Raw genomic sequence first — 25,250 nt, forward strand, 5'->3', positions numbered from 1 at the left:
GAATTCCTTCCTTTGCTGTTTATTCACCTGTGCATGAACACAATTTTGTGGTGGAGCTTTGTCAGGCCAGGAAAAGACATGGCTATGCTGCCACGAAGGCCTCTTTTAGTCACATGCTGTTTTTGGACAGGTAAAAGACTTTTCTTTACCAAACACGCTGCCCTCTCCCACCCCCACAACCCTCCTCAACTGTGAAAGTTGGATGAGAGACAAAGATGAGAGCCTCTACCTTCACAGTCTTCTACTACTGTATGACTTAGGGATTTTCAAACTGTTCTCTTACCTTTCTGAGGCGTCAGTGCTAACGCGCAGTTTTTACTATACAGTTAAAGAGATGGTGAAAAAAAGGCCAACTTACCCCCCCCCCCACATCCCCTCCCAACAAACAGTTTTATCTTTTAACTAGTGGGCATGGGGTGGGGAAACAGCAGCCCTATCCCCTCCCCCAAAGGCCATGCAGGCTGCTTTTGGCAAGTTACCCACTTCCCATTTTCTAGAGAAGGTGGTTGTGTTCTTCAGAGGTGGGTGTCAGTGAATGTGGTGTGCTCCTTGGTGACTGTGCTGAAGCCTTTGATGACATTGACAAGATCTTCTTCATCTACATACTGTTAGGAGGGGGGAAAAAAAAAGCATGTAAGTCAAAGCTGTACCAGACTAAAGGCGATTCCTTCATTTCTCTTTCTTCCCACCCCCTAAAAGATGGTTCTGAAATGGTCAGATAAATAAGTGCATTTCTACCTCTCCCATTCCTCCCAGCATGCGGTAAGAACCTAAGGCGCTCAAGCACCTGAATCCAAACCATCTAGATTTTCATAGTAAGCAGTAAGTTAAAAAAAAAAAAAGAAAAAAAGTCAATTACTATATATATCTGACAAATGGGAAATAAAATAGTGTTTGTTACAGTGTGATGGGGAACTTTGAGAGATGAAAAGAAAAAGAATACATGTTTACATTTATGTTTTGTATAACAACCACGTCGCCCATGATTTAGGTAAGATTTTGTTCTTCAAGCTTCTAAAGGAGGGTCTGAGCTTCTTCCAACTGCACTCATGCTAATGCGTTGAGCCAGAGAGAGTTGAAAGCAGGAGAAAAGTAAATGGTCTGTTTCCGTAGCATAAAGAGATCGCCAGCAGTGTTACTGCAGGTACGTGTCCTGGGCCACTTCAACCATTCAGTATATTAATTTGCCAGATGGACAAAGGGTTGAACAAAACTTGCTGACAGTCCTAAGCTACTGAGTGTAATAAAGGGAAGAACTGAATGAAAAGCATTGCAGGAGGCTTGTGTGCAAGAGAGTAGCTGAGGAACGCAGGAGCAGAGGCAGTTAGGTTCAGGGAAATGTAAAGCAATGTACAGAGGGTGGACAGAAGAGCCCAGCTGTGTATATATAGTTGCTGATTTTAAAAAGCAGCTGAGCTCATGCTGTTAGGGTTGTTTGCTACCAAAAGTGAGAGGATGTTTTTGTTCCCCTGCTCCTACCACTTCTGAAACTCATTGGAGTATTCCGTAAACCAGTTCTAACATACCAACATGCAGTCTGTGTACGGGGGGGTCTGCAAGCTAAACCAAATCATGGTGTTAGCACAAGATAAGCAGATAGAGCAAGAGCTTCCTTTCTTAGCATTGGGAAGCTGTTCTTTCGGCTAATGAGATCATACAGAGGTACACCCTTGGTGGGCTGTTAGTCCGTGAGGAATTAAATCAGGAGGATGTGATATCTCTGAGAAAATGACTTAAGGCTGAGTCACAATACCATTGACGGAAGTCCGTGAGCTGCAGAGTGCAGGCTGGAAGGTTAACCTGTACCTATAGGGGTTTTGCCTAGAGCTAAGTATCACTATATTCTTACTTGAAGCCTTACCAGCTTCCTTGGTCCTGCTGTAATGGTCTAAGCAGGTACGGCAGCCATGGTAGCAACACCCCCGTGCTGTGGCATGCCTATACGTTCCCGTCCTTCCTAGCTGTTTGGTTTCCTGAAGGCGAAAGCCCAAGGAAGCTGCCTGGATCTATGTGCCAGACCATCCTCCAGTTCACTTTGCATTTTGGACAAGATCCACTCAATGATAATGGCATGCTCCATCTAACTTTGTTACTACCTCACATGCCCTTTACCCCCATCTGTCCCCTTTTTAAGAACCTTATTAGTCAGCTCTTTCTGGGAGCAAACGCGTCTCACTGGTCCCCAAACCTCTTTCCACACATTTGCTCAGGGAAGGGTGGAGGTTAAAAAGCCTGTTTCCTGGTGACAAAGAGGAAGGGAAGTTGCCACTGTCCTTGACTTGAGAATCATAACTTCTTGTATCTGTGTGTTCAGGTCCATGTTGGTGACACTGGCCACTCCTGTCCTTTCCTATATTAAAAGACAGATACTCTGCCTGCCCCCCCAACCTCCCAGTCCCATGTGGGCAGAGTTTGAAGTCATTTGTCACGAATGCCAGAAGATCTGAGCATTCACACAATCTCTGTGATTGTGACTGAGGAGAGGACAGAGGGCAGGTTTCGTCAGCAACTGAGTCCAAGGTCACAGGAGTTCACTAGAACACAAGCTCCTGCTTCTGGCACTGAATGTGTGAAGGATGCCAAGACATCCCTCCTCACACGTACATTTGCTGAAATGCATGGAGAGAAAAGCCTATGAGTTGACCAAATAGAGGGGAATTCTTCAAGGTGCATATCCCTGGTAGACCATGGAGTTATTGGTTCAAAGGAAACCCCAGGCAGATGCATGTGGACCCCTCACATCCTATAAGAGCGGTGTGTGCTCACCTGCGGCTCCAGACAAGAGCGGTAGGCCGGAAGGATTTTGAGGATCTAATCTCTGACCATGTCCTTCTAGGTCTTTTGGCTGTATCTCCAGCAGCTTGTGATATTTAGACCTTTTCATGATTCTAACAGAACAAACAAATCACTAGCAGCTGACACACAACAGCATCACAGAGGAGCAGGAGTCCTTACCAAGCCACGACCGGTAGTGCGATGACTGCGAATAATGGCATCCCAAGGTGGTTCTTCAGCAACAGACTTTTTGTCATAGAGGTCGAGCAGCTGGCTGACACTACGATGAAGAGAGGCTTGGGAATATGTGCGACTGAGCTGGCTCTGACTTGGTCTTCTTGCCCCGGATGCAATATGGACACTATGGTTGCTCATGGGAGAACCAGCTCCTGGAATTTTTGTATCTGCCAGCCCCTACGAGGAAGACACAAACTAATACATCAAAAATAAAAGGGCATGGTCTCAAACACTTTATCTGAACAAAACCAAAGCAGGAGTGGAAGAGAACAAACTTGTGCTTCAAAAATCATGCAGAGTTATAAACAGAAGAAAACAAAAAAAAAAAAAAAAGGACCTTTCCCCATTAGGACAATCATATTAAAAAGGAAAAAACCCCACCCTGTAAAACAGGACTTTCCCTAATTTTTTTTTTTTTTAAAGTAGCCAACAGGCAGAGGTCCAAAGATTTTTTCACTACCAGAATGATAGCCCAGACTTGCACAGCAAGGGAATGTTAGCAGACTTCCTTTTTCAGTTATCACGACCAGGGAAAAGGCATTCACCCACCAGGAGAAACATGCAATGTAAGATGCCTTCGTGCATGCTCTTTGGGTCACCTGGCACATCACACATCTTGCAACTCTGCAAGCTAACAACTCTACCTCGAAGTGCATTGTGTAACTTTTGAGAGTGACACTGCTTGATGAATCAGATGTGTCAGCAATGGTCTCAAACTGAGATTAAAGAGAGGGAGGAAAAGCATTAGGGCAGGGCAAGGTGCAACGCAGGTACAGTCTGTTCCTTACGGAGGGTGTGAATTAGCTGCAGCTCTGTGAAGGGGAGCAATGTAGCAGGATGTGGGGGACTAAGAGAACTGGGAAAGATGAGGCACTATTTAACTTTTAACCGGTCATCGAGTACCACGTGGGCAGCCAGCATTGCTTGCCACATGACCTCACTAACAAAAAACACAAGCAGTTTTGCCACTTCATAGTAGCTCTATCCTAACTTCTCAGATTAAGTCCTTCAACTGATGCACTGTAGAATCTTCCTGTCTATTAAGTCCATGAGCTTCTGGAAAAAGGAAAAAAAAAAAGAAAAAAAGAAAAGACGGGGCAGGAACATGGAAAGGAGTTGTGCAGGCATGCCAACAGCAAAGACATTTTGAAGTCAAGAGGAACAACACAATATGACAGACTGTAGAGGAAAAGGAATCAAAACCATGAGAGCAAAAAAAAAAAGTTTCTTATGCTCTTAGCCTTTGCCAGGAGAAGGGGCACACTGGAAATCCCATTGTTTCCAAGAGCTCCTTCACTGAGGCACAGATGCAGCTTCTTGGCACCGAGACAAGAAGGAACAGAATGCGTGAAGGATGCAGGAGTCACTATCCTGCTTGATGGTGCTCACAGGAAAAAGAAGCTGAGAAGTGACAAGCAGAATCATCTCACGGCCTGTGCCTGGGAAGAAGCACGGAAACGGAAGGCACTGCTGCTGCCTTTCTCAGTCTCCTAACAATTGCCATATTCCTTTTGTGTTGCTTTTCCACAAAGGGTAGGATAGCACTACTACTCTGCTACGTGGTGCAACACGTTCTTTATCCATTTTTTTTAACAGAATTATAACTTGTCATAATAAAAAATGATACAAAGCCTTCCTCTTTATCACTCCCCAGCAGTCCTCCTCCCACCTCTCCAGGGGTCCCACTGTGGCTCTGTGCATAGATGCACACACACATTTTGTGAAGTTCCTTAGCTTTTCCCTGGTTGCACTCGCTCTCCCCCAAACCCTCCTGGCATGCAGCTCGTCCTAGAGCAGTCCAACCGGGTTGTGGGTGGATATTAGAAAGAAACAGAGCCTCTCCCTATGTCCTGCTTTTTTTACAGGCACATTTCATGGATACCTGACAAAGACTGTCAGATTGATCCTGGTTAGCCATCCACAACTGGTAGTTGGGAACTCGTGAAAGGGTCCTCTGAAAAGCACATTTTATCACCTACCTCCTCACAGCATGCCAAGGCCTTTTCAGCTCTATTGCAGATGTCGGCTAACATCAGGTGACGTCAGTGGCTTTGCATTTTCTGTGTCCCAGATCCAAAGTTTGTCTTAGGCATCAGAAGCATTTCAGGGCCTGCAGACCAGGTGCCATAGGGCTCTTTTTGGACTAAGCACCTGTAGCCTGTCTCTCTGTGCCTGCATAGGTACACCAGACAGCCTTTTCCTACACTGAAGAGCCTTCGTTTGGTAACCGAGTGCAACAAAATGGTGGAAGGAGGAAGAAAAACTGTGTGTGGGTTTGGGGGAGGGGGGCAGATAAAAGTATAACATGATGGATACACAACATTGCATTTTACCAAACGTACCGGATGGGTTTCACCTGATGAATACACACTCATTGGTGACGTTCTTTTCTGGAGTGGAACTAAAGGAGGTCTGTCTCGTGCATAGGGTTGCTTGTGGACTTTCCTTTGAAGAATTAAGGAGAGAAGAATAGCCAAGAGGATCAAACCTAGAACTACCATCAGCACTGCAAACCACAACTCATTGTAGAATTTTGCACGTTTGGACTCCGCTTTGTCCTTCTCCCCAGGTGTTGTCAAGATCAGACCTGTAAAAATCAAGAGGGATTGGGGGAGAAAGGGAATATTATTTCAGAAAGCGTTTAACAATATGCTATCCCTTTTCATCGCTAATAAATTAGGCAGAAATTTAAGTAATTTTGTCATCATGTGCTTATTTGCACTTATGTTCAAGGTGGTATAATGGTTCAATATGCTAGCGGGCTATAATAAAAAGCTTACTACCCTCAGGAGACCCTGCTTAAAGTTCTGGCATTGCTGCTCAGGCTGGAAATCACCACTGCATCAGCAGCTCTTGAGAAAGGAGGCGGTGGAGGCAGAATGCAAAAAAAAAAAAAAAAAAAGGGTTCTCCAAGTAACCTTGAAGAGTGGAAATGACTACGGTAATTTCAGAGCAGTACGGACAGAGGACATTCTCTCCAGCACTGTGTCATGGCAGGGCTGTGCAGTTAAAAAGAGAAAGGGAGGAAGAATGAACCGAAATGAGTGATAAATTAATACAAAAGCAAACAACATGAAACATTTCATTCCTCCTTCCCCGCCTGTTAGGAAAAAACCAGCCACTTGATTGGCTTTGCTTATACACAACACGAGCATAAGAAATCTCAGTGACAGGATGTCCTGGTTATTTGCAATCCTACGTGCGAATCCAGACTCTTTGCTAAGGAATTTCCATCACCTTCACTTGCAAGCCTCTGCTGCAAGTTGCCTGTGGTGCTGAACGAGTTTGCAGTACACTCTGGGTACGAGCAGCAATCAAAAGAAAAAAAAAGAGGCAGACTGTGGAAGGTGATGGGTGTAGAGTTACTGGGGGCATTTTATAATGCCTTTACAGCAGCCTTGCCTGAAATTCTGCAGGAGGATGGAGTGAGAGCATGAAAAGGGATATAAGGGAAATGCAATGTAAAGAGTAATTGCAAAGACAAGGCCCGTCTATTTTAAGAAGCTGAACAAGATGCAACTCAAAAAATAAATAAATTAATTAAAACCGATGTGTCAGTTAGAAATGGTTTGAGCTTAGCTTTGCTTCCCAGAAAACTAAGGAGATAAAATCCTGAAACTTTTTACCGGTAGGCATCTACTACTCAATGGACAGCAACCAACTGGGATTTCATCGCACCAAACTCCTTTGCTTCCACAAAACAGGCAAAGGCCTCGTGGACAGAAGGGAAACAACAGCAGGTATTATAAACCGCGTCCTGACAGCATCTCAGTATGACATTCTCATAAACTGCTTAGGGGAAAGTATCCCAGGTGAAACTGCAGAGACTGGCTGGTTGGTCATATGAAAGGAGCAGGCGGGTGCCCCTTGCTGGGGTGGGTGGGATGCAGGGAAAAGAGAGGATATGTATTTTCATTGTCAAACTGAGGAGGAGTGTGGGAGGACAGGACTAGAATTCAAGATAATCTTAATTTGGAAATAAAATCTGGAAGAGAGCAGACTATTCAGGAGGAAAAAGTGCTACGTTTTTGGAGCAAAATATTTGTGTAAAAATAAAAGAAAAAACTATTACATGTCTGGAGAAAGGATCTGAAGCTGATCATGACATAAAGAAACAGAAAGCCATCCATGGCAAAGGCGGCACATTACCTACATACCTCATACCCTAAAGATGCTAAGGAATCCCCTGATCCTGCAAAGAGATGCCATCCTGTCTGGCATGCGCGACACATCAAATTTCTACCACAAACACATAAAATCAATAGGTGCTAGGTAATTTCTTCACATATTTACCAACTCCATCTCCAGCGCTGTACTTGATGACTGGTGTCATGGCGCTCCCTTCATCGGTGATACAGGTCACTTGAAACAAAAAGGCTGAGCAAAAAAGGTTAGAAAATACTGTCAGCAGGAGAAATCGAATTCTGTAGGTGCTGCTTTGTCACCGTGATCCACCAGTAGAGATGGCCAGGTCTGAGAAAAGCCAAGGCAGGCACAGCACATAACCCATCATAACTCACCTGAGTCCCAGATCAGAGCCTCATAATCCCTTACACATGGGTATTAAACTTCTAAACTACGAACCATGGCAGATCATAGGTAGTCACCACTGTGACGTCGCTACAAATTACGTTCCTCTTTCACCACCCAAACCTCCCTCTTCCAATGACATGTAGCTGTCAACTTTCAACTTATTCATAATTTTCTTCTAAATCTATCATACTCTGTTCATGACTGATAAAAAAATGTTAAGAATGTTTGAGTAAAAAAAATATGTATTAGCACCATTGCAGGAAAGTAAAAAATAAATGACAAAATCCTTTAAAATAGAAAAACCCCAACACCTTAAAAACAGAAAACATTTTTCTTTTTTTTCTTTTCTTTTTTTTTTTCTTTTTTTTTTCTTTTTTTTTTTCTTTTTTCCCTCTGTTGACAGAGTTTCCTTTTATTTTAAAGACTGAAAATTTCTGAAAGAGAAAGTAAATTTCAAAACATAGCTGATTTCAAGATCTACTGACTTAGTTCTGCTTAAAGAAAAATTCAGGCTCCAGTCTTTTCTGAAGCTGAAGATTTCCATGCATTTCCCAGAGTGTAGCCCTGAAGGGCGGAATTGCAACGCAGCTCCAGGATTTGGGAAAGCTCGACCCTCACAATGAGCCAGAACAGTCTCACCCAGTCGGGTAAAATGTTTAAGAGGAAGCTTAGCTCCAAGGATTTTTGTTTCAAGCACCTGCTTACGTGCACTTCAGTGTGTCTGTAGCACGCTCCTGTGCTCTTGGCTTGGGATGGCTATGGAGAGTTTTTCTTAAATTTAGAACACAATACTATTAATTTAGCTCACGAGTCTTTCACAGAGAGAAAGCTATTGGAAATTGAAACTGACTTTTGTCAGATGTCCTTGGTAAATACAGTTCAGTGTCAAAGCCACTGTAGATGCGTTGCCCGCTCTCAGTTAACGCGTACTCCTTCAGGCGGCCGTTCAGTACAAAAGTGCGGCTCCAGTCTATGTGGATGGTAGATAAATTGCTGACAACGGAGAATGGAGCCGTGTACCGAGGTGCTGCAAAAGAAGGAAAAGAGCTCATTTCTAGCCAACAGGCATGACTGAGTTATACAGCGCAGAGAAAGAGACTCTGCATGATACAAGCTCTCTGTCGCGTGCACTCCCCCTCTCTTATATATGTGTATGAGTAGGGAAGATACAAGGAGAAAAGAGAAAGCTGCTGTAGCGTGCCAGCCTCTACACTGAGAAAGCAGAAATATCTCATATCTTTAAAATAAAGACCTAGAACTCCCTTCCTTTGCCTTTGTGTATGTGGTACAGACTCTAAAACTGTATCAATTAAATTCCAGCCTAAGGTGCGGGACAGGGAGACACAGGACGCTGTACAAGTTCAGTTGCGGCATGCTGGGCTGTGGGAACCAAACTGCTGAGGAGAGGACTCTTTTGCAAGCCCCAAGAAATTGCCCAAGATCATCTTTTAACACAGGCACATACGTGAAAACATGGGGTTTCAGAAAAGCAAAGGCAGACGTCAGGCAGAGAAAAGAAACCCAGAACTCACTTCAGGGAGCAAGAGTTCATCAGCTGGGCTCAACAGCTTGCTGACAAAAGACTTTGTTTAAGTTTGAGGTGGTCTTTTCTTGTGGCTTTGCCATTAAGCCATGTGCCCAGGATATGCTGTTTTGTTCATAAGAAAGCTGCTTGTCCATCTGCACTTATGCTGCTAATTGCCCACTGTCACTGAAGCAAGCCTTCCAGGCAAGAGGAAGGAGACATTCAGAGTGACTCAGGAGACCTGGTGTGAAGAGGTCAGCAAGGCAAGAAAAGCAACACCGAAAGAAGAGGGCTGCAGACCCAGTGGGTGGGGGTTTAAAAATGGCTTTCAAATGCTTGTGTTCTCTATGTCTCACCAGTTCATTATGAATTTTCTCCATATAAAAGTTCATTATTATGTTCCAGCTTTTTAGTTTGCAATTTAATAAAACACAGCTTTAGAGATAAGGACCTTTTTCTTTTTTTCAGTGGTGACATTAAAGAAATTCTGGGGCTGTTCCACCTGAAATTTTCAGCTAAGGATGTAGCAGATACATTTTTAGTAATTACTAGGCAGAACTGCCAAGAGATACAAAAGGGATTTTTAGAATGGTGATTCTGAAATCCCAACACGAGACTATATAATAAAAAGCGAACATCCTCTTTGCCCTGACCTGGCAGGCTGAGGTGAAATGCCCATCTCATCTGTTATGGAATGACTCTGGCTACAGCACTATAGCCCTTTTTAATAAAAGCTGATGTTAGACTACTGCAAATTCAGTTTTGATGGCAAAATCTATTCTGACTGTAGGCACAGGTCCTGCATGTTAGATTTCCATGCAGACTACCACATGGCCTTAAAGTACTGCCTGTGGTGGTTAGGTAGGTAGCAAGAAATTCTTACTTCGTTGTCAACAAGGATCCAATCATTCAGATGACATCCAAGGAAAACTCTCATGAGCCCTGGCAGAAGTGTGGCATGAATTAGGACAGTAAGATTGTTCCTGAAGAGAATCACCAGGTCTCTTTCAAGATCTCCACTTTTCCCAGGGATTATTTATGGCAGTGTATTTATTACTACACATCACCCTTCCGGTAATACGTGAACATTTTATGTTCTGCAGCTTTGCCACCCATTCTCAGTAAAATAGAAGGTTTCCAGGCTCCCAAGACAGAGGATGTGATATCAGATGATGAGCAAATAAATACTTTTGAAGGAATGAGCAGTCAAGCCCCAGAGCAGAATTTCAATGAATGGGCAGCACAGGCACAGTGACCAGATAGAGCAGGTTTCTGGGGACACCATCTTTCACAGAGGTGGAGAAGTCATTTGGTGCTATGCAGCCCCGTGCATCAGAAGCAGGCACTGCTGATCGGTGAACCGTTTCTCATACTCACGCTCCTTTTCTGTAGTGAAACCAATCCATTCTGAGGCGCTGCTGCCAACAGAGTTGTAAGACACGACTCGCAGGTTGTAAGTCGTGTAAGGCTCGAGGTTGGACACGTTGGCACTCTGGCCTTTTCCTGTATACTTCACCTCAGTCGGGCCAGGACTGCAAACCTTCACTGCTGGCTGTAGGTTCAGGGGACAAGCCATATACACATGGAGCTCATAGCTGAGAAGAAAGTTGAGATTTTGATTAATCAACAGCCTTAATAGCGTAACAGCCAACCATACATTTCGTCCTAATTGCTGGCTGGCTACCGGAGAAGAGAATGGACCTGATCCCAGTTTTTCTCTTGGAGATTTTGGCCCCAACTGTAAGATGCCTACGACCAATCGTGGTTGTCAGTCACACTCACAGTGAAACTGTTGATGCCTGTTACCTTGCTGCTCACACGTGCAAATCAGGATTTGCCTTAGTAACTACAAGATGCAGCTGCCTCTTTGCTGCCAGTTGATCTCACAATATTTGACTGTGCAACCGCAGCTGTCAGGCAATTACCTCCACTCACAACAACTCATCCTCTCCACCTTCATCCCCCCACAATATCCTGCTCAGGAGAAAAGCAATTGTTGCATGTGAACACCTCCCAGATGGGAATATCACCACCAACAGTGGGAAGGAGGAGCATGGCTTTCACAACTGTCCAGTGCTCTCAGCCCTTCCTCATGTCCAGGAAAATTGTTCTGCCACCACCCCTAGCCAAGGCGGGCAGTTTTGGCTGGGTGGCAGGTCCTACCTGGTGACAATGCCATTGGGTGACTGAGGGGCGCTCCACTGGAAAGAGGCGTTCCTGGAGGTCACGGTGCGGATCTGCGGGGGGGGCTGCTCTGAGGGTGGAGCCGGCTGCGTGGTGATTTGTGCCATGGGTCCTTTGCTGCAACAGTTGAAGCAGGTGCAGGCCTCCACACCAATGGAGTATGTGGTAAAAGGTTTTAGCCCATGTATTGTCTGCTGGGTGGCAGTCCCTTCTGACAGCTATAAAAATTAAGAGGGAACTTGTCACAGCTGCAAGCACCACAAGTACTAAATAAGAGTTATGGAGGTGAATTAACTCCAGAAGAAGACGGGCACAAGGTTCTGCATGTCCTTTAAGTCTGACATTAATGCAGCTGTTGTGTACTGGGAACTCTGCATTCATTTTTCTCCCATTATGAAGTTAAAGGGCACTGTTCAAAGGAAAAGACCATGTCGTCAGTGGCCTCACAGACGTCTTGATTGAGCTGTGACCACTGTATGTCAACTTGCAAATGTCATTCTCAGGAACAGAGAAACAGAAAACCTTTAGGGAGAAACTCTGGGATAAATGGTACTGAAGTAAAAAGAAATTAATGTGGAAAATAGCTCCATGATAAGCGTGCTAGCAAATACTCTTGTGTATCTCACAAGCTTCCTCAACGTGTATACAGGAGACAGCATTGGGCAGAGCGATACGAATGTGTCTGGTGGGTCAGTTTACTCACAGACAGGAGAATGTGCTTTCTGGTAGGTACCTCTAAGGCGGGGGCCAACATGATGCTGCTCTGCATTCAAATGGCCATGGTGCTGGGCGAGCCTGTTAGGAAACTCCTCTATGCTCAGCAAGGGAGACCTGGCAGTTCTGGCAAAGGAAATGGTGCCTTTGTTCTGAAACCGCTCGCAGGAACTGCCACTTCACCTCGTTGCTCTAGTCATTTGTGGGTATAGCTTCTTTAGCCAAAGAAATAAAAATAGGTAGAAAACACCAAAGAGGTGCAACATCTGCTCCCATTTGGCAGCATGTGATTTAGCAGAGTGCAGCAAAACATAGGAAGGAAAGAGAGAAGCAAGCAGAGGAAAGCACTTGGTACTTCTTGATGCCAGAGCCAGAGACAAGCCAGCAGCATGGCAGGTGTGAGGGGATGGAAATGGAGGGCCATGCGGGCACCACCGAGATGAACTGGCTGAATCAGACACGGACACAGCCAATTGCACTGGAAGGAATAAATGTGTAATGTGCAATTGGTAGGCAGCTTAAGCTCACGGACAGGACTGATGACCTGGGAAGGTGTCCCTAGCACTTCCAAGCTGAGCAAGATGGGATAAGGGAAAAAATCCCATACAAATATTTACCTACTTGTAAAAAACAAACAGATAGTGTTACAGACAAAAAGTACTCAAGTATTTTGCACTGATTTCGTGGTAACTGTTCCAGGCACCTTCAACAGCCCTAACCTTTCCCCGTATCTCCCTGTTTTATAACTCCAATGAAGCCCTGTAGGTTTCCTAAGGTAAGACTGGTCATTTCTGGATACCTAATGGTGTCTAGGCTGAGACACCAAACACAGAAGTTGCTTAGCTACTTGCACTATTCTTCAGGGCTTTACCATGAGATACGTCTTACCAACAAGAAAGATTTTACGGGAAGTTCATGTACAGGACTTTCTGTTGAACTTCAAATCCATAGGCTAACAAAAGCACCCAATCATTTCCTAATGGCTGCAGTTTCCACCTGCACCATTTGGACTGGCAGAAGCTGTCTGGAAGTGTTTCGTTTGGACGGTTAGCCACCCCTGAACAATACTTTTGATTCCCATCACATTGTTACAGCACATCACCACATCAGAAGTGTTTAATGATGAGGTTAGTTCCTCGAGAAGCACATTTAGATGACTGAAAGCGCTAGTGGTGCTTTAGCCAGAAGAGAGCATTGCAGAGCAGTTAACATTGGGAGCGCAGGAGAGGAAGACAGTCTGTAACCAACGGTAGCAGCTTGTAAGAACAAAATTGTTAAAGCTAGAAAATACAAGCTCAAATGGAAGCACAGCAACAGTGTTGACAATACTCACCACCACATCAGTTCCTCTGGTATCATTAGAAAACAGCCTGTAGATACTGACCACCCCATTTGGCTTAAGAGGCGGGCTGATGTTCACCACAGCCACTGTGGACGCCACCGTGTCAAAGAGGGGAGCTCCCAGGCCCTCGGGAGGGGCAGGGCCCGTCCGGCAGCGGGACCAGCCGCTTGGTGTCCGGCCCGCTGAGTTTATCGACCACACCTTCGGCACACAAAAACAGAGAAACTGTTAGCGAAGGACTCAAGCCTACAAAACATCCGTGGTTAGCCAGGGATGCTACTGCAGCTGTACTGACACTGAGAAAAACGCAGCGCAATGACACCCATGCAAAATGTCCCTGGGCTGCCGCCCGGCACCTGTGTTGACCCAGTGACTTTCTAACAGAAGAGTGGAATGTTTCCCACTGCTACATTTAGGGAAAAGAAGCAGATTTCATGCCTCAGGCAGTGTGTGTTTGTGTGTCTTCTTCATACCTGATTCCCAAACTCTGAATTCCCACCACTGTCTGTGTCATACCATGCAAAGAGGACTCCTTGAGGAGCTGTGATCAACAGCGATAATGTTTTCAAAGACATCTGAACAAAAATACTGATATCCAGCCCTGCCAGTTTCTCCCTTCTACACACTTTTCTCATGTATGCAAACAGCCCTGATGAATTCAGCCTGGCACTGTGTGACACTTAAGTTACTTTCACCTTGACTGAATTGCATAAGCCAAACTCTAGTTACTCTTTAGAATTGGAAAGTTTTACAGGAACATCCCTCTCTTAAAAATATCAATGTATCAGTCATTTGGCAACATTTTCAGTAACCCATAATATAAATAAAGCCCACTGAACTGTATAGTTAAATCAGCATCTCTCATTTGTTTTCACAACAACATTTGCTTTATTGCATGAGCACAAAGGCAACGGCTTCAGTTCCAAGATTTCAAAATTTAGCAGCTTGAATTAGGCCTGATTAAAACCCACATGTCTCTATGAACTATGCCTACTGATTTTGTCAGCTTCCCAAAACCAGAGTGATCTGCAGACTACATAAAACTCAGCACTTATTAAACACACTCTCCAACAAATCTGCATGAAAATTAAATTTTGCTTTCATCAAGGAGTGAATAAACATATGGAAGGATGTATAATCTTATTTATCAAAAACCATTTGTATAATTAAACACGAATATCATAAAAGGTTGCCTCAGGTCGTCATTTGCATGAGTAAGTAATTTGCAGAATGTCAGGTACAATAGACAGAATAGATGGATGCGTGAGCGTATAGGGTTAAATTAGGCTCAATATTAGCCAACCACATAGTGATCAATCAGAATGATAGATCTAAATGGCAATACAAGAGGACTGTCTGAGTGATTTTTAGTATAAGTATTCCTTAGTAAGCTTTCATGTTGAGCGGTTCTAACTACAGTAAAACATGTTCTTATGTGATCTACTCTGGGCAGAGGTCCTAGGGAAGTGGATGGTGGGACTATGCCTTAAAAAACCCAGGAGGTTTAGAAATAAGAGGTCTTCAGAACTGACCCTGGAGTCCTTCCAGCTTGCAATATTAAGTTCCAAGACCACAGGACACTTCACAAGAAGCCTGGGGAAGGAAAAAGGCCAAAAAACACCACAGTGGCTTTGAAGACAAAATTCCTTCTAATTGCAAACCGAAAGTTCCTGCCCGATTCCATCAGCAACATATAGCACTGTCCAGTGAAACACTACGTAAGTACAGATGATGCCCTACAGCAAAAAGCTCAGCCAAAGCACTTTCATTTTCAGTGAAATCAGTAATATATCTCTGTTGTGAACTCTTCATAAAGTCAAACTCTGTTCACTTTACTGCAGTAGGTCAAACCCTCTACCTCAGTTCAGTTCCAGCTGCTACACAGATTTGCCCACAGTCGTTCATTTCAAGGGGCATATTTCTTGGTGGAAAGAATAAACCACATATGGAAAGAGCAGCTCTCCGTGTGCCACTGGCATCGACTCAGCACTGACCTGAGCTCAAACGCTCCAGTTATATCCAGGCTGTGGCCTTAATGAGCATGGAGCGTAACGGTGTTGGACCTGACCTGCTGAGCAAGCTGCCCACAGCAAAACTGAAGGTGATGAGTTAGGAACAGAGGCTTCCTCTGTAGCACAGGAATTCGGCCTCAGAATGAGACCCCCTAGGAATTTCGGAGGAGAGAGGAATGCAACTCACTTGGGAAGCAGACGCCTCACTGAGAGCCGGATGGCGACACCTTCCTCCATTGATCCCTGTCCTATCATAGGTGCCTACACCTTGTCTTTCAGAAAACAAGCCTTAATTCAGACAAACTGGGGCTCTTTCTTTCAAAACACTGTCTTGGGTCAAGGAAAAAGGGGATGCTCATCCCCTTTCATACTACAGCTAAGTGGTTAAAGGACTGCTCCAGGAGGCAGGTAATTTACGTTCAATCACATGCCCCAATGGAGGTAGTCAGGCCTGCCGCCCTCCAGAGTGGGAATGCCCAAGCGGATGACCCATCTTTGTACTCAGGGTGCTCCCTTCGGGGCTGTTTCACTTTGCGTGAACACAATGAAATCAAGGCTGACTGGGCAGAGCACAAGCAAGCAGGAGCAGACATGGTTCCCCAGCCCAGCCCTTCCCCAGGGAGGTGAGGGGGAGCTAAGGTTGCAGTCCATCCCCAAGGCGCCACATGCCTGTCCCTCTTGAAAAAAGGCCGAGGTCATGGCCACATGTGTGTGGGCCTGACAGACAGGCATGCTCTGAGTGTGCCTTCTAGACAGACACCAGCTACTCAGCCCTGCCAAGTCATGTTTCCAGCAGAAGACCTCTAGGTGTCTGTGAAACTCTCTAAAGCCAGCTTCTGAGACAGCTGTGACAGCTAAACAGGACTTCTGAGGATCTAAATTCTGGATTTACATCGACCTAAGCTGGATTCCCTTAACTCCCTCTGCTTCTGCTCAACCATCTGTAAAAGGATGGATGGGTATAAAAATATTTCCCTTTGAGAATCGCCGTCCAAGTAAGTCCTGGTCAGCATTTGGAGACGCAGAGTAGTAAGTGCCCAGAACTGACTGCAGATGGAAATGCTGATGTTTAGCCACTTCGTTGCCTGGAGAAATGGGACAGCATGGCAACAGAAGCCACAATGAGGAGTGCCTGTTAAAATCAGAGGTTTGGCCATGGCTCCTCAAAAAGTCACCACAAAATGGTCACGGATGAAAGCTTTTGCCTGGCTAGCCCTGTTAAACTGAAATTTCACAATTTGGACTTTTGTAAAAAGCTTTTTGGGCTCACAAAAATTCCTTCTAAATTGTGATATAATCAGCACCAAAAATATTTAACTGCATTCATACAGAAATGTAAAGAGCTTAACAGGCAGCAGTATTACCTGCTGCTTATTAATGTAAGAAGATTATAAAAGAGCACACAGGAATGTGGGGCAAACAGGAAGCAATCCTATCTCAGGGATGTATTGAATAGCAAAACACAGGCAGCAGAAAGCCAACAAAAGTTTCTTATAACTTGACTTTCTGAATATACTGCCTCCAAAAGCATTAAGTCTGACATCATGGTGCATGGCTCAGCACCCTGCCAGAAGATGTGCTGCTGTTAATGGCTGCACTGTCCCAAAAAAGCCAGGAGAGGGCTTCGAAATCAGCTACACGAGTTACTATTTAAAATGCTTTATCAATCTGCTGGCCCCTGGCCCAGACTGCACTTTGAAGTGGAGCCAGAGAGAGGAGGGAAACCTCTCTGGAGACCGTATATTTGGAGGACTGAAGAAATCCAGTTAAAGGTAACTAAGCTTGTTTTTTTCCATCATAAATGAGCCTTCACAGATCTCTGCTCCTGGAAGAAACCGGTGTTCAGCTGTCGGTCAAAATGATCACAGGACAACCTCAAGGTTCATCAGCACAGCAACAAGAGGCAAAACCTATGAGGAGTGGGAAGGGAAGTGCTGAGAAGATGGCCACAGCCTTAACATGTGAGCCCAGCCTGTTCAAGCTTAGTAAAGCTGAGTAACGACTCTTTCCATAAAGGGCAACAAAATCACAATGGCCCTCAGGAGTAGATGCAAAAAAATGATGGTTTTGTAGATGCTGGCAGCGGAAGAAGCCCATTAGATGACTTACTCCATCCCTGAGCCACACAGGTTCATCTGCTGCAACACTCTTAAAACCCCAGGTCCTTATGGAGGAAGCTATGTTTTAAACTAAAAAAGAAGCTTTTCTTTCATCAAATGGAGATCATGGGTGAAGGTATTTACTCCATACAAGAGGTACTACTGGGAACTGAGGGAAACAGCTGGATATATGCTTCCACAGCTCCTCCAACGCTGCAGCGCAAGAAAGGCACTAGAAGAAGAAAAGCAATGATAAACTAGGCAAGCACTGTGGCCTCGCTGTGATGAAAAAGGGAAGGTGAAGAAGCTGCCAAAGTAAAGCACTCAAATTAACCCCCCTCAAAGGACAAAGATAGTCCAGGATTAAGGCAGAAAACACAGTGTGTGGCCAAAAGTTCCCCAAAATAAAAAAACAATCCCTTGATCTCACGACTCCGATTACGTGAAGAAGCACAACCATGGCTGACTGAGCCGCCGTTTGGCAGAGGACAATGTGCGTGCGCTAACGCCTGCCAGCTCAGAACACTCGCATCTCAGACCTGGCTCAAACAATGTGACAGGTATTACGGCTGCAAACGCAGGGACCAACCGGGAAGTCCCCAAGTGGGAATCCTCCCCACTCCTGCAAAGGGGAGCCTCGGGCAGCCGACAGCCTATGGAGAATGAGAAACTCTCCCTCACTGGAGAGATCTCGTTCGCTTCTGCTGAAGCGTGGCAAGGCAGCAGCAGGCAGAAGGGTGGACTGGCTGGCGGTAGCTTGCCTGTCTGAAAGCAGCAGACCTGAGCTCCTGCTGACTTCCCAGGTCAGGGAGACCTGGGATCCTCTGCTTTGCATGGAGGCCAGATGCTGCTCACCCTTCCTGCTTGCAGGAAATCAGCAGAAAGGAGAGCGAGCCAAACAGCTGACTACAGACCAGCAGGGACTCCTGGCTCCCACCACGTCCTGCAGGCACTGTGCATCATACTGCTTCACACTGCAGTTAGTTGATCTGCAGTCCCTCACAGTTGCCTCTCTGAGGGACAGGATCTCAGCTCTGTATGTGGCAGCAGCTTGCACTGAGCTCCTGCAGGCACTCAGAAAACAGCCTTTTGCCTTAAAAAAAAGTCTCATTAGTAAATCACTACCTACCTTCGGCTTTGAGCACTGCTTAGAGCTGTAGGGCAGTTAGGCAGTGCTGTAGGTTCTGGGGAACCACAAGGTCAGACCAAGCCACCCCTTTCACACATGCACATAACTCTTTACTCCTGTGTGTAAGAGTCAGGTACGACTTGGATCTCTGCCTTTAGGGTGTCCATGGACTGCACACACCTGTGATTGCTGGCCTTTCCGAAAAGGACTCAATGCTGGCACTACTCAGTACACACCAGGAGAGACAAACGGTAGCAGAGAGGAGTTCGTACCACTCTTCTCTTTCTAGAGTTGTTTCATGGAGGTTGCAAAGACACAGCACTACTTTGGGACTTTGCTTTGGATTTCTTGACTTGGATTTGTTCAATTTGTAACCCTACACTTACATAAATGCAGAGTTTTCACAGTGTAATTCTTTTCCAAGATAGCAAGACATTTTAGGGGTATATAAAGGTATATATATAAGGTATGACATCAGTAAGTTCAGAAACACACCACCCAATTTTTAGTTGTGTTCAAACAGCAGTCTGCAAGAAAATTGAAGAGACCATAATCTTGGCTGGTTAAAATCAGAGAAAACCAGAGCAGCTCCCTCTCGCCATCAGTTGCAACACCCTTCACAAGTCTTTCTTCTCATCAGAACTGATCGGCGTGCAGCTTGGGTAATTTGGAGTTACTTATGCAACGTCAGCACAGCTCAGAGCACAAAGCTTGTCTACCAAAGCCTAGCATTCAGCATTAGGATAATGTATTCACATCTGGGCACTGCAGTGTCAGGCAGGTATTAGCAAAGTAGAAAGTTTCAAAAGTGGTTGCAGTCTACGGGGGACAGAGCAAAGGCAAGGGAAAGAAAATATCGCATCCACTCATGACCAGAGGTACAAAAAGGTAGTAAACAAATGTGTGCTTTCTGATCACCCATTGTCACATCCATACTTTTCCCTGTTCAACATTCAGTTAGCATCCTTAGGGAGGCCATAAACATGTAACGGGATAGATTTTAGGTCCAGGCTTCTAGCACTGTGATAATTTGAGCCTCTTAACATTGCTATTCATCTCCACTGTTCAAATGCTAATAATAAAAGTACTGAACCCATTCTGGGGAAGGGAAAGGGAAAGACAACAGGCAAACACTTCGGGAATTAAACAAAATCACCAAATTCTAAAGGAAGCTCATTTCATATAACATAGTATAACACCAGCAATTAATGAGAGATGTAAACAGGTTTAACTCTAAAAGGTAGAAAATGAAATCATTTGTTTCCTATGGGTATATAATGAGATAGTTACCAAGCTCCCATGAGAGAGAGAAGCAGATATTAAAAGGTCTTTCCAATACCTGTAATGGCTAAGGGCAACAGCTAATTCAATAGATTCGATCAAAATCACCACTTCTTTCTCCGCTTCTGATTTATTACTTTGGCTGTAGTTAGTCATCACTCATTTTAGTTTGCTTTTCAGCAGTCATAAATTATGCCTCATAAATAAAAAGATACAATCAAGGAAATCATATCAAGTCATCTACAGCCCTGGAGTATATTTTCCCCTGGTACTCACACTAATGTCTTTTTAAAGGATAGCTTGCCATGGTTTTGAATATGTCAGAATCACAATTTACCAAGAAGGGTCTTGCAAGAGTGGTGCTTTAACAGTCTCACTGGTTATTTTGGAAGCCAACAAACCCAGTCTAATATCCGTATTCAGTTTAATGAACAAAAATCAAAGTTTGTTGCATCAATGCACTGTTTATGTACTTGAATTTAGGATGGTGTTGACAACAGAAACATAGTGCCTGAAGTGGGGCTTAATGAAAGAAAACGCGTGGTTTCAAATGGCCCTTCTCCCTACTGTGTACCCTCTATCAGGGGAAAGGAAGCATCTTGTTCTGCAAAAGGCTATTTAGAGTAGGTAGTGCCATTACATCAGTGAAATAATACAGTTACGTCTGCTTTACTTTTCATAAGCTGAGGTCAAGCTCGGTAGCCTAATGCAGGTGTAGTATGAAAAACTCTCTTTACTTGGAAGCGGGGAGCACAACAAACCTTGCAAGAAAAAACACTCTTGCAAACAAAATGAAGAGGCGATAACAAGCAGGGAGTGCAAGAAAGAACTACGTTCTATTTTATGTCACTACTTTGTAGTGCATCTTTCTGTCAGGGAGACGGGAAGAAATGGTGAATTAAAATGATGAAAAGGAGCCAGATAGGAGGGATATTACAAATGGGTGACTATCCATCACTGGCCAGTCAGAAAACCAGTTTCACCCCATTTTAAGCTGCAGAAGTCACTGAGCTGTTTGTCAGTAACTAAGCAGCACAAACTAGAGCTCAGCCAACGATTTGACAGACAGGCTGGTAAACCAAGTGTCATGCTTGTCATCTCTGAAAAGTGATCAAGAAGGCTGACATATTCTGCGCTCATTGTAGTTGGTCCTTCCTTAATCTTCATGATTTTTCACCCATTTTTTTCTCTTTATCTCTCCAAAGTCAGAATATGATTTGTGTTCTCTTTGAAAGTCCAAAATGGAGGACCCAAAACATATTTCCCCCCGGTATATCTCAGGGTATTTCCTAGACTCTTCACTTGACTGCAGTAACCGGAGTGTGAGAAGCACGCTTCACAAGCAAGAGGGATGCTGTGCCTCCCACAGCAGTTGGAGACAGAAAGCTTCAGCGCTGCAGACTCTGTCTTTGTGCACCAGACAGTCGTCCCAGAGAATAAACCTCTACAGTGAGCCATAAAACTTTCTGAAAAGGGACAATCCTACTTCTCTGTCTTTTACATGTTCCGTGCCTGCCAAGTGGAAATAAGGATGTGTCCTAAACCAGGAAGACATTAAGCCATTAATCTGAAGAAGCAGTCTTAAGTGCACAATTAAGCGCAATTGTGGAGGAGTCATATTGGACTTGCATGGAAATCACACCATACTCTGAGAGCTCTGCTTTGCAGAACAGCACTAAATGCCACAAGTCTCTGTTCAAAAGGCCCTTCCCTTAGCTGAGGAAAACAGGCCTGACTCTATAGGTTGCTATATGGTAACATTGCACACCGTCCTCAATAATTCCTGAGAAGGGCCTACACACTCTGTTTCAGAAATATTCCAGGAATCAAAAGATTATACTTGCAAACTCATTAGGCCTCATGAGTTATGAAGTTTGTTTAAGTCAGGTTTTTTTTCAGGACATCATGCAATTGCATCTGTTTAATACAGCTGAGGATCTTAGGCAGCATTCCAACAAATACCTGAAAGGCCAGATGCTCTAGAAAATGCAGATATCTAAATGTACGAATAGACCGATAGAGGGAATTTCAAAGACCTAAGTAATGATTTCTGAGTATGGGACAGTAGGCACCTTAATGTCTCTCAAAAACCCACTGAAAACTAGCAGGTGCTAATATGCTTATGCAGATCTGGCCCTTAAAGAATAAAAGTGCTTCCTTGAACAACAGTGACCGAAGCATTTAGGGGGCATAGTCCCTTTGACCAGCATGAGCTTCTAAATTCCCTTCATCGTTTCTGAAAGTGCAATTTTTGCATCTAGTCTTACAAGCCTTAAATATTCAGCTGATGTTTCCAGCAAAAAAACCCCAAACCCAAACCAAAAAACCACAAACTCCAAAATCCTGACTTCAGATCCAAAGAAGCTGTCAGGGTTCATTGAACTATATCTCAATACCTCCAAAAATGCTGGAGAGAGTCCCATCACAGCACTTTGATTTTATCTGCATTCTGCTGGAGGAAATTCAGTTGCATTTAAAGTTTTATGTCCAGCAAACAAGCTTCAAATGCAGAGACAGCAGAATCAATATCCAGTTTAAGTGAAATATAAATCTGGGCTTCATCAGCATAATAGCAAAAGCCAAGCCCTATACTTATGAATAACTTGTCTCACAGGCAAGATATAAATTGTCAACAATGGAGGGTCTCAGAATAAATCCCAGAGGACTGCTGCAAGTGATATAAGCTGAAGACAAACACATGCATGCAAAAACCTCTCGTGGTGAAATAAATGGCCACCAGTGAAAAAAACCAAAACTGATTTAGGGTCCCAGTCAACAGCTCAGCCCAGTTATGGAGTAGAACCAAGATAAAAAGCCAAGTCTTGAACACAGCATGGTCATCCACAGGAATCTGGTCAAGAGGCTTTCTTTGTTATCCGTCACTGATAAATCATTAAAAACTTTGGCTCAAGAAAGTCTCTGTGGTATCAACTTCCCAAAAAACAGCTCCTGACTGAGATAATTGAAAGTCGGTGCAACTGAGAATACCCCACAGTCAATGTCTACAAGTTCCAACTTGGGAAGTTTTTCTTTATCTAAGAAAGATTGCTAACTAGTAAGTAGGGCTTGGGTCTGCTACAATGCTTGCTATCTACTCAGCCCCATCTGCACTTGGATTCACATTCTTCACAGATCCTGTCCAAAGTAGCAAGGAGATCTGGTCTAACAACAGTGTTGCTATAAGGAAACTACAGTAAATGGAGAGCAGACTTCACACTGTTCTGGCCAACAGGTGGGCCCTACACAGGCATGAAAGGAAAGCTGGGACAAAGAAATGGAAACCTTAATATTTGTACATAGTAGGACTTAAAACACAAACAGCTCATCCTAAAGCATGCTGTTTCCAGGAAAGGTTTAACAGCTCTCGTCACAAGAGAAGTGACAACTGGAAAACATATCCTCATATATTTAAAGTGCAATAAATTTTCAGGCTTTGAGTAATTATCATTTTTGCTTTGGAAAAATTGCTATTGTAGCATCTCCTCTACTGCTAGGTTCAAGAAGACGTCATTAAGTCACTGAAGGAAATCAGGTAACATGGACCTGCAATCAGCAATAAGAGGCAGTCCCTCACAGATGCTCGTCATTTCCTTCAGCACAAAGCTAACAGACACACTTTTCACACTGGCTGTTACCTTACAGACATGCTGGCAATCCAGAGACATCTAAAGGAAAAAAAGAGGTTTGTGACTGTCAAGCAGAGAAGAAAGGCTTTGTGAATACTACTGACTACACTTTTCTAGTAGCATCCTAGGCTCTCTTTTCAATAGTTTTATAATCGTCCCTTCAGAATCCTTTTCTTACCCAAATTAGAGCTGCTGGAATTGATTTATGAAGAAAGCCACTGCACTCCTCCCTCCAGTCCCCGGGACTCTGACAGTAATGGAGCAAGAGGCAAGGGACACAAGTTGAAACAAGATAATTAGATGCAAAGAAAAGTAAGAGATATGTAGTTAGGAATTGGAACAGGGTGCCCACACAGGCTGTACAATCTCCATCCTTGTAGATGCAAGGATGGAGAACTTGATCCAAAACTCAACTGGACACAGCCCTGAGCAGCCTGGTCTAACTGGACCTGCTTCAAGTAGGGAGTTAGGCTAGATGCCTTCTGGATGTCCCTTCCAACCTACATGACTCGGTGAGTCTATTACACATGTACATATACCAGCTGGATAGACTAATGTAATAAAGCAACTTTTTAGAATTAATTCTTCATGGTTTCTGGCTACCAAAAAGAACACAACAGTAGCAGCGGAGCAGAGCTACCAAAGAATCTGATCTGTACAGTGCACTCTCATCAAACTTGTGGATGACACCAAACTGGAGGGGACCAGTTGATATGTTGAAGGGCAGGTCTGCCATTCAGAAGGGCCTAGAGGAATGGGTCATCAGGACCTCACAGCATTACAGGGTAGGGACTGACCAGCTAGTGCGCATCTCTGCTGGAAGGGACCTAGAGGTCTTAGTAGATAGAAAGCTGAACATGAGCCAGCAGTGTAATCTGGCAGCAAAGATGGCCAACGGCATCTTGAGCTATTTAACAGGAGCATAGCCAGACAATTAAAGGAAGTGATTACATGCCTTTACTTAGCATTTGTTCCATTTTGGCCTCCAAATACAAGAAAGATATTGATAAATTGGAGCGGGTTCAGCGGAGGGCCACCAAGGTAATCAGGGGGTTGGAGAACTTGGCCTATGAGGAGAAGCTGTGGGACTGGGGCTTGTTCAGCCTGGAGAAGAGATGGCTTTGGAGGGACTTGATTGCAGTCCCCCAGCACCTACCTACAGGCTAACAAGAAGGTGGGTTCAGGTTCCTCACAATGGTACATGGTGAGAGGGGACAAGAGAAAACAGGTATAAGTTCAAGCAAAAGAGGTTCAGATTGAACGTAACAAAAAAACTTTTTCACAATGAGGACAGACAAGCAGTAGAGCAGACTGCCCTGAGAGGTTATACAATCTCCCTCCCTGGAGGTTTTCAAGATGCAACTGGATAAAGCCATGCACAACCTCACCTGACCTCTTAACTGACCCTGCTTTGAGCAGGAAGTTGGACTGGATGGCCTCCTGAGAGCCCTTCCAATGTGAATTATCTTGTGATCCTATAAAGTAAATAAGCCTGTAAAAGAAAGATTGCCACCACCTTGCAGGAGCTCAAGAGGTGGAATGCCCTGTGTTTCATATACATCAAAACAAAACCATGCTTGAACAATATTTTCTTTTTTTTTTAGGACAAATATTGTAAAGACTTTTGAGCATTGCCAAACTCATCTTCAAGATATATCATGTGTACAAATATTGCATACAGAATCAGTAGCGAGGCTTACTGGTATTCTGTTCGGTGGCAAGTAAGCGTGCCTATTCATAGACAACATCATCTTCAAAAATCATAGAATCATAGAATAGTTTGGGTTGGAAGC

General features: G+C 44.3%; 1 protein-coding gene across 1 annotated transcript in view; it reads right to left on the reverse strand.

Annotated features, from left to right (window-relative positions):
* Positions 1 to 515: 515 nt before the first annotated feature.
* Positions 516 to 25,250, reverse strand: part of USH2A (Usher syndrome 2A (autosomal recessive, mild)) — a 401,100-nt gene continuing 376,365 nt past the window's right edge. The window contains exons 66-73 of the mRNA XM_009330219.1: positions 13,302 to 13,511; positions 11,234 to 11,472; positions 10,448 to 10,665; positions 8,396 to 8,572; positions 7,306 to 7,389; positions 5,355 to 5,599; positions 2,956 to 3,189; positions 516 to 605 (exon numbers count right to left, since the gene is read on the reverse strand). Coding sequence (XP_009328494.1) covers positions 516 to 605; positions 2,956 to 3,189; positions 5,355 to 5,599; positions 7,306 to 7,389; positions 8,396 to 8,572; positions 10,448 to 10,665; positions 11,234 to 11,472; positions 13,302 to 13,511 — 1,497 coding nt within the window. The remainder of the gene's footprint in view (positions 606 to 2,955; positions 3,190 to 5,354; positions 5,600 to 7,305; positions 7,390 to 8,395; positions 8,573 to 10,447; positions 10,666 to 11,233; positions 11,473 to 13,301; positions 13,512 to 25,250) is intronic.

Source organism: Pygoscelis adeliae, unplaced genomic scaffold (assembly GCF_000699105.1).
Source record: "Pygoscelis adeliae isolate BGI_AS28 unplaced genomic scaffold, ASM69910v1 Scaffold308, whole genome shotgun sequence".
Lineage (NCBI taxonomy): Eukaryota > Metazoa > Chordata > Aves > Sphenisciformes > Spheniscidae > Pygoscelis > Pygoscelis adeliae.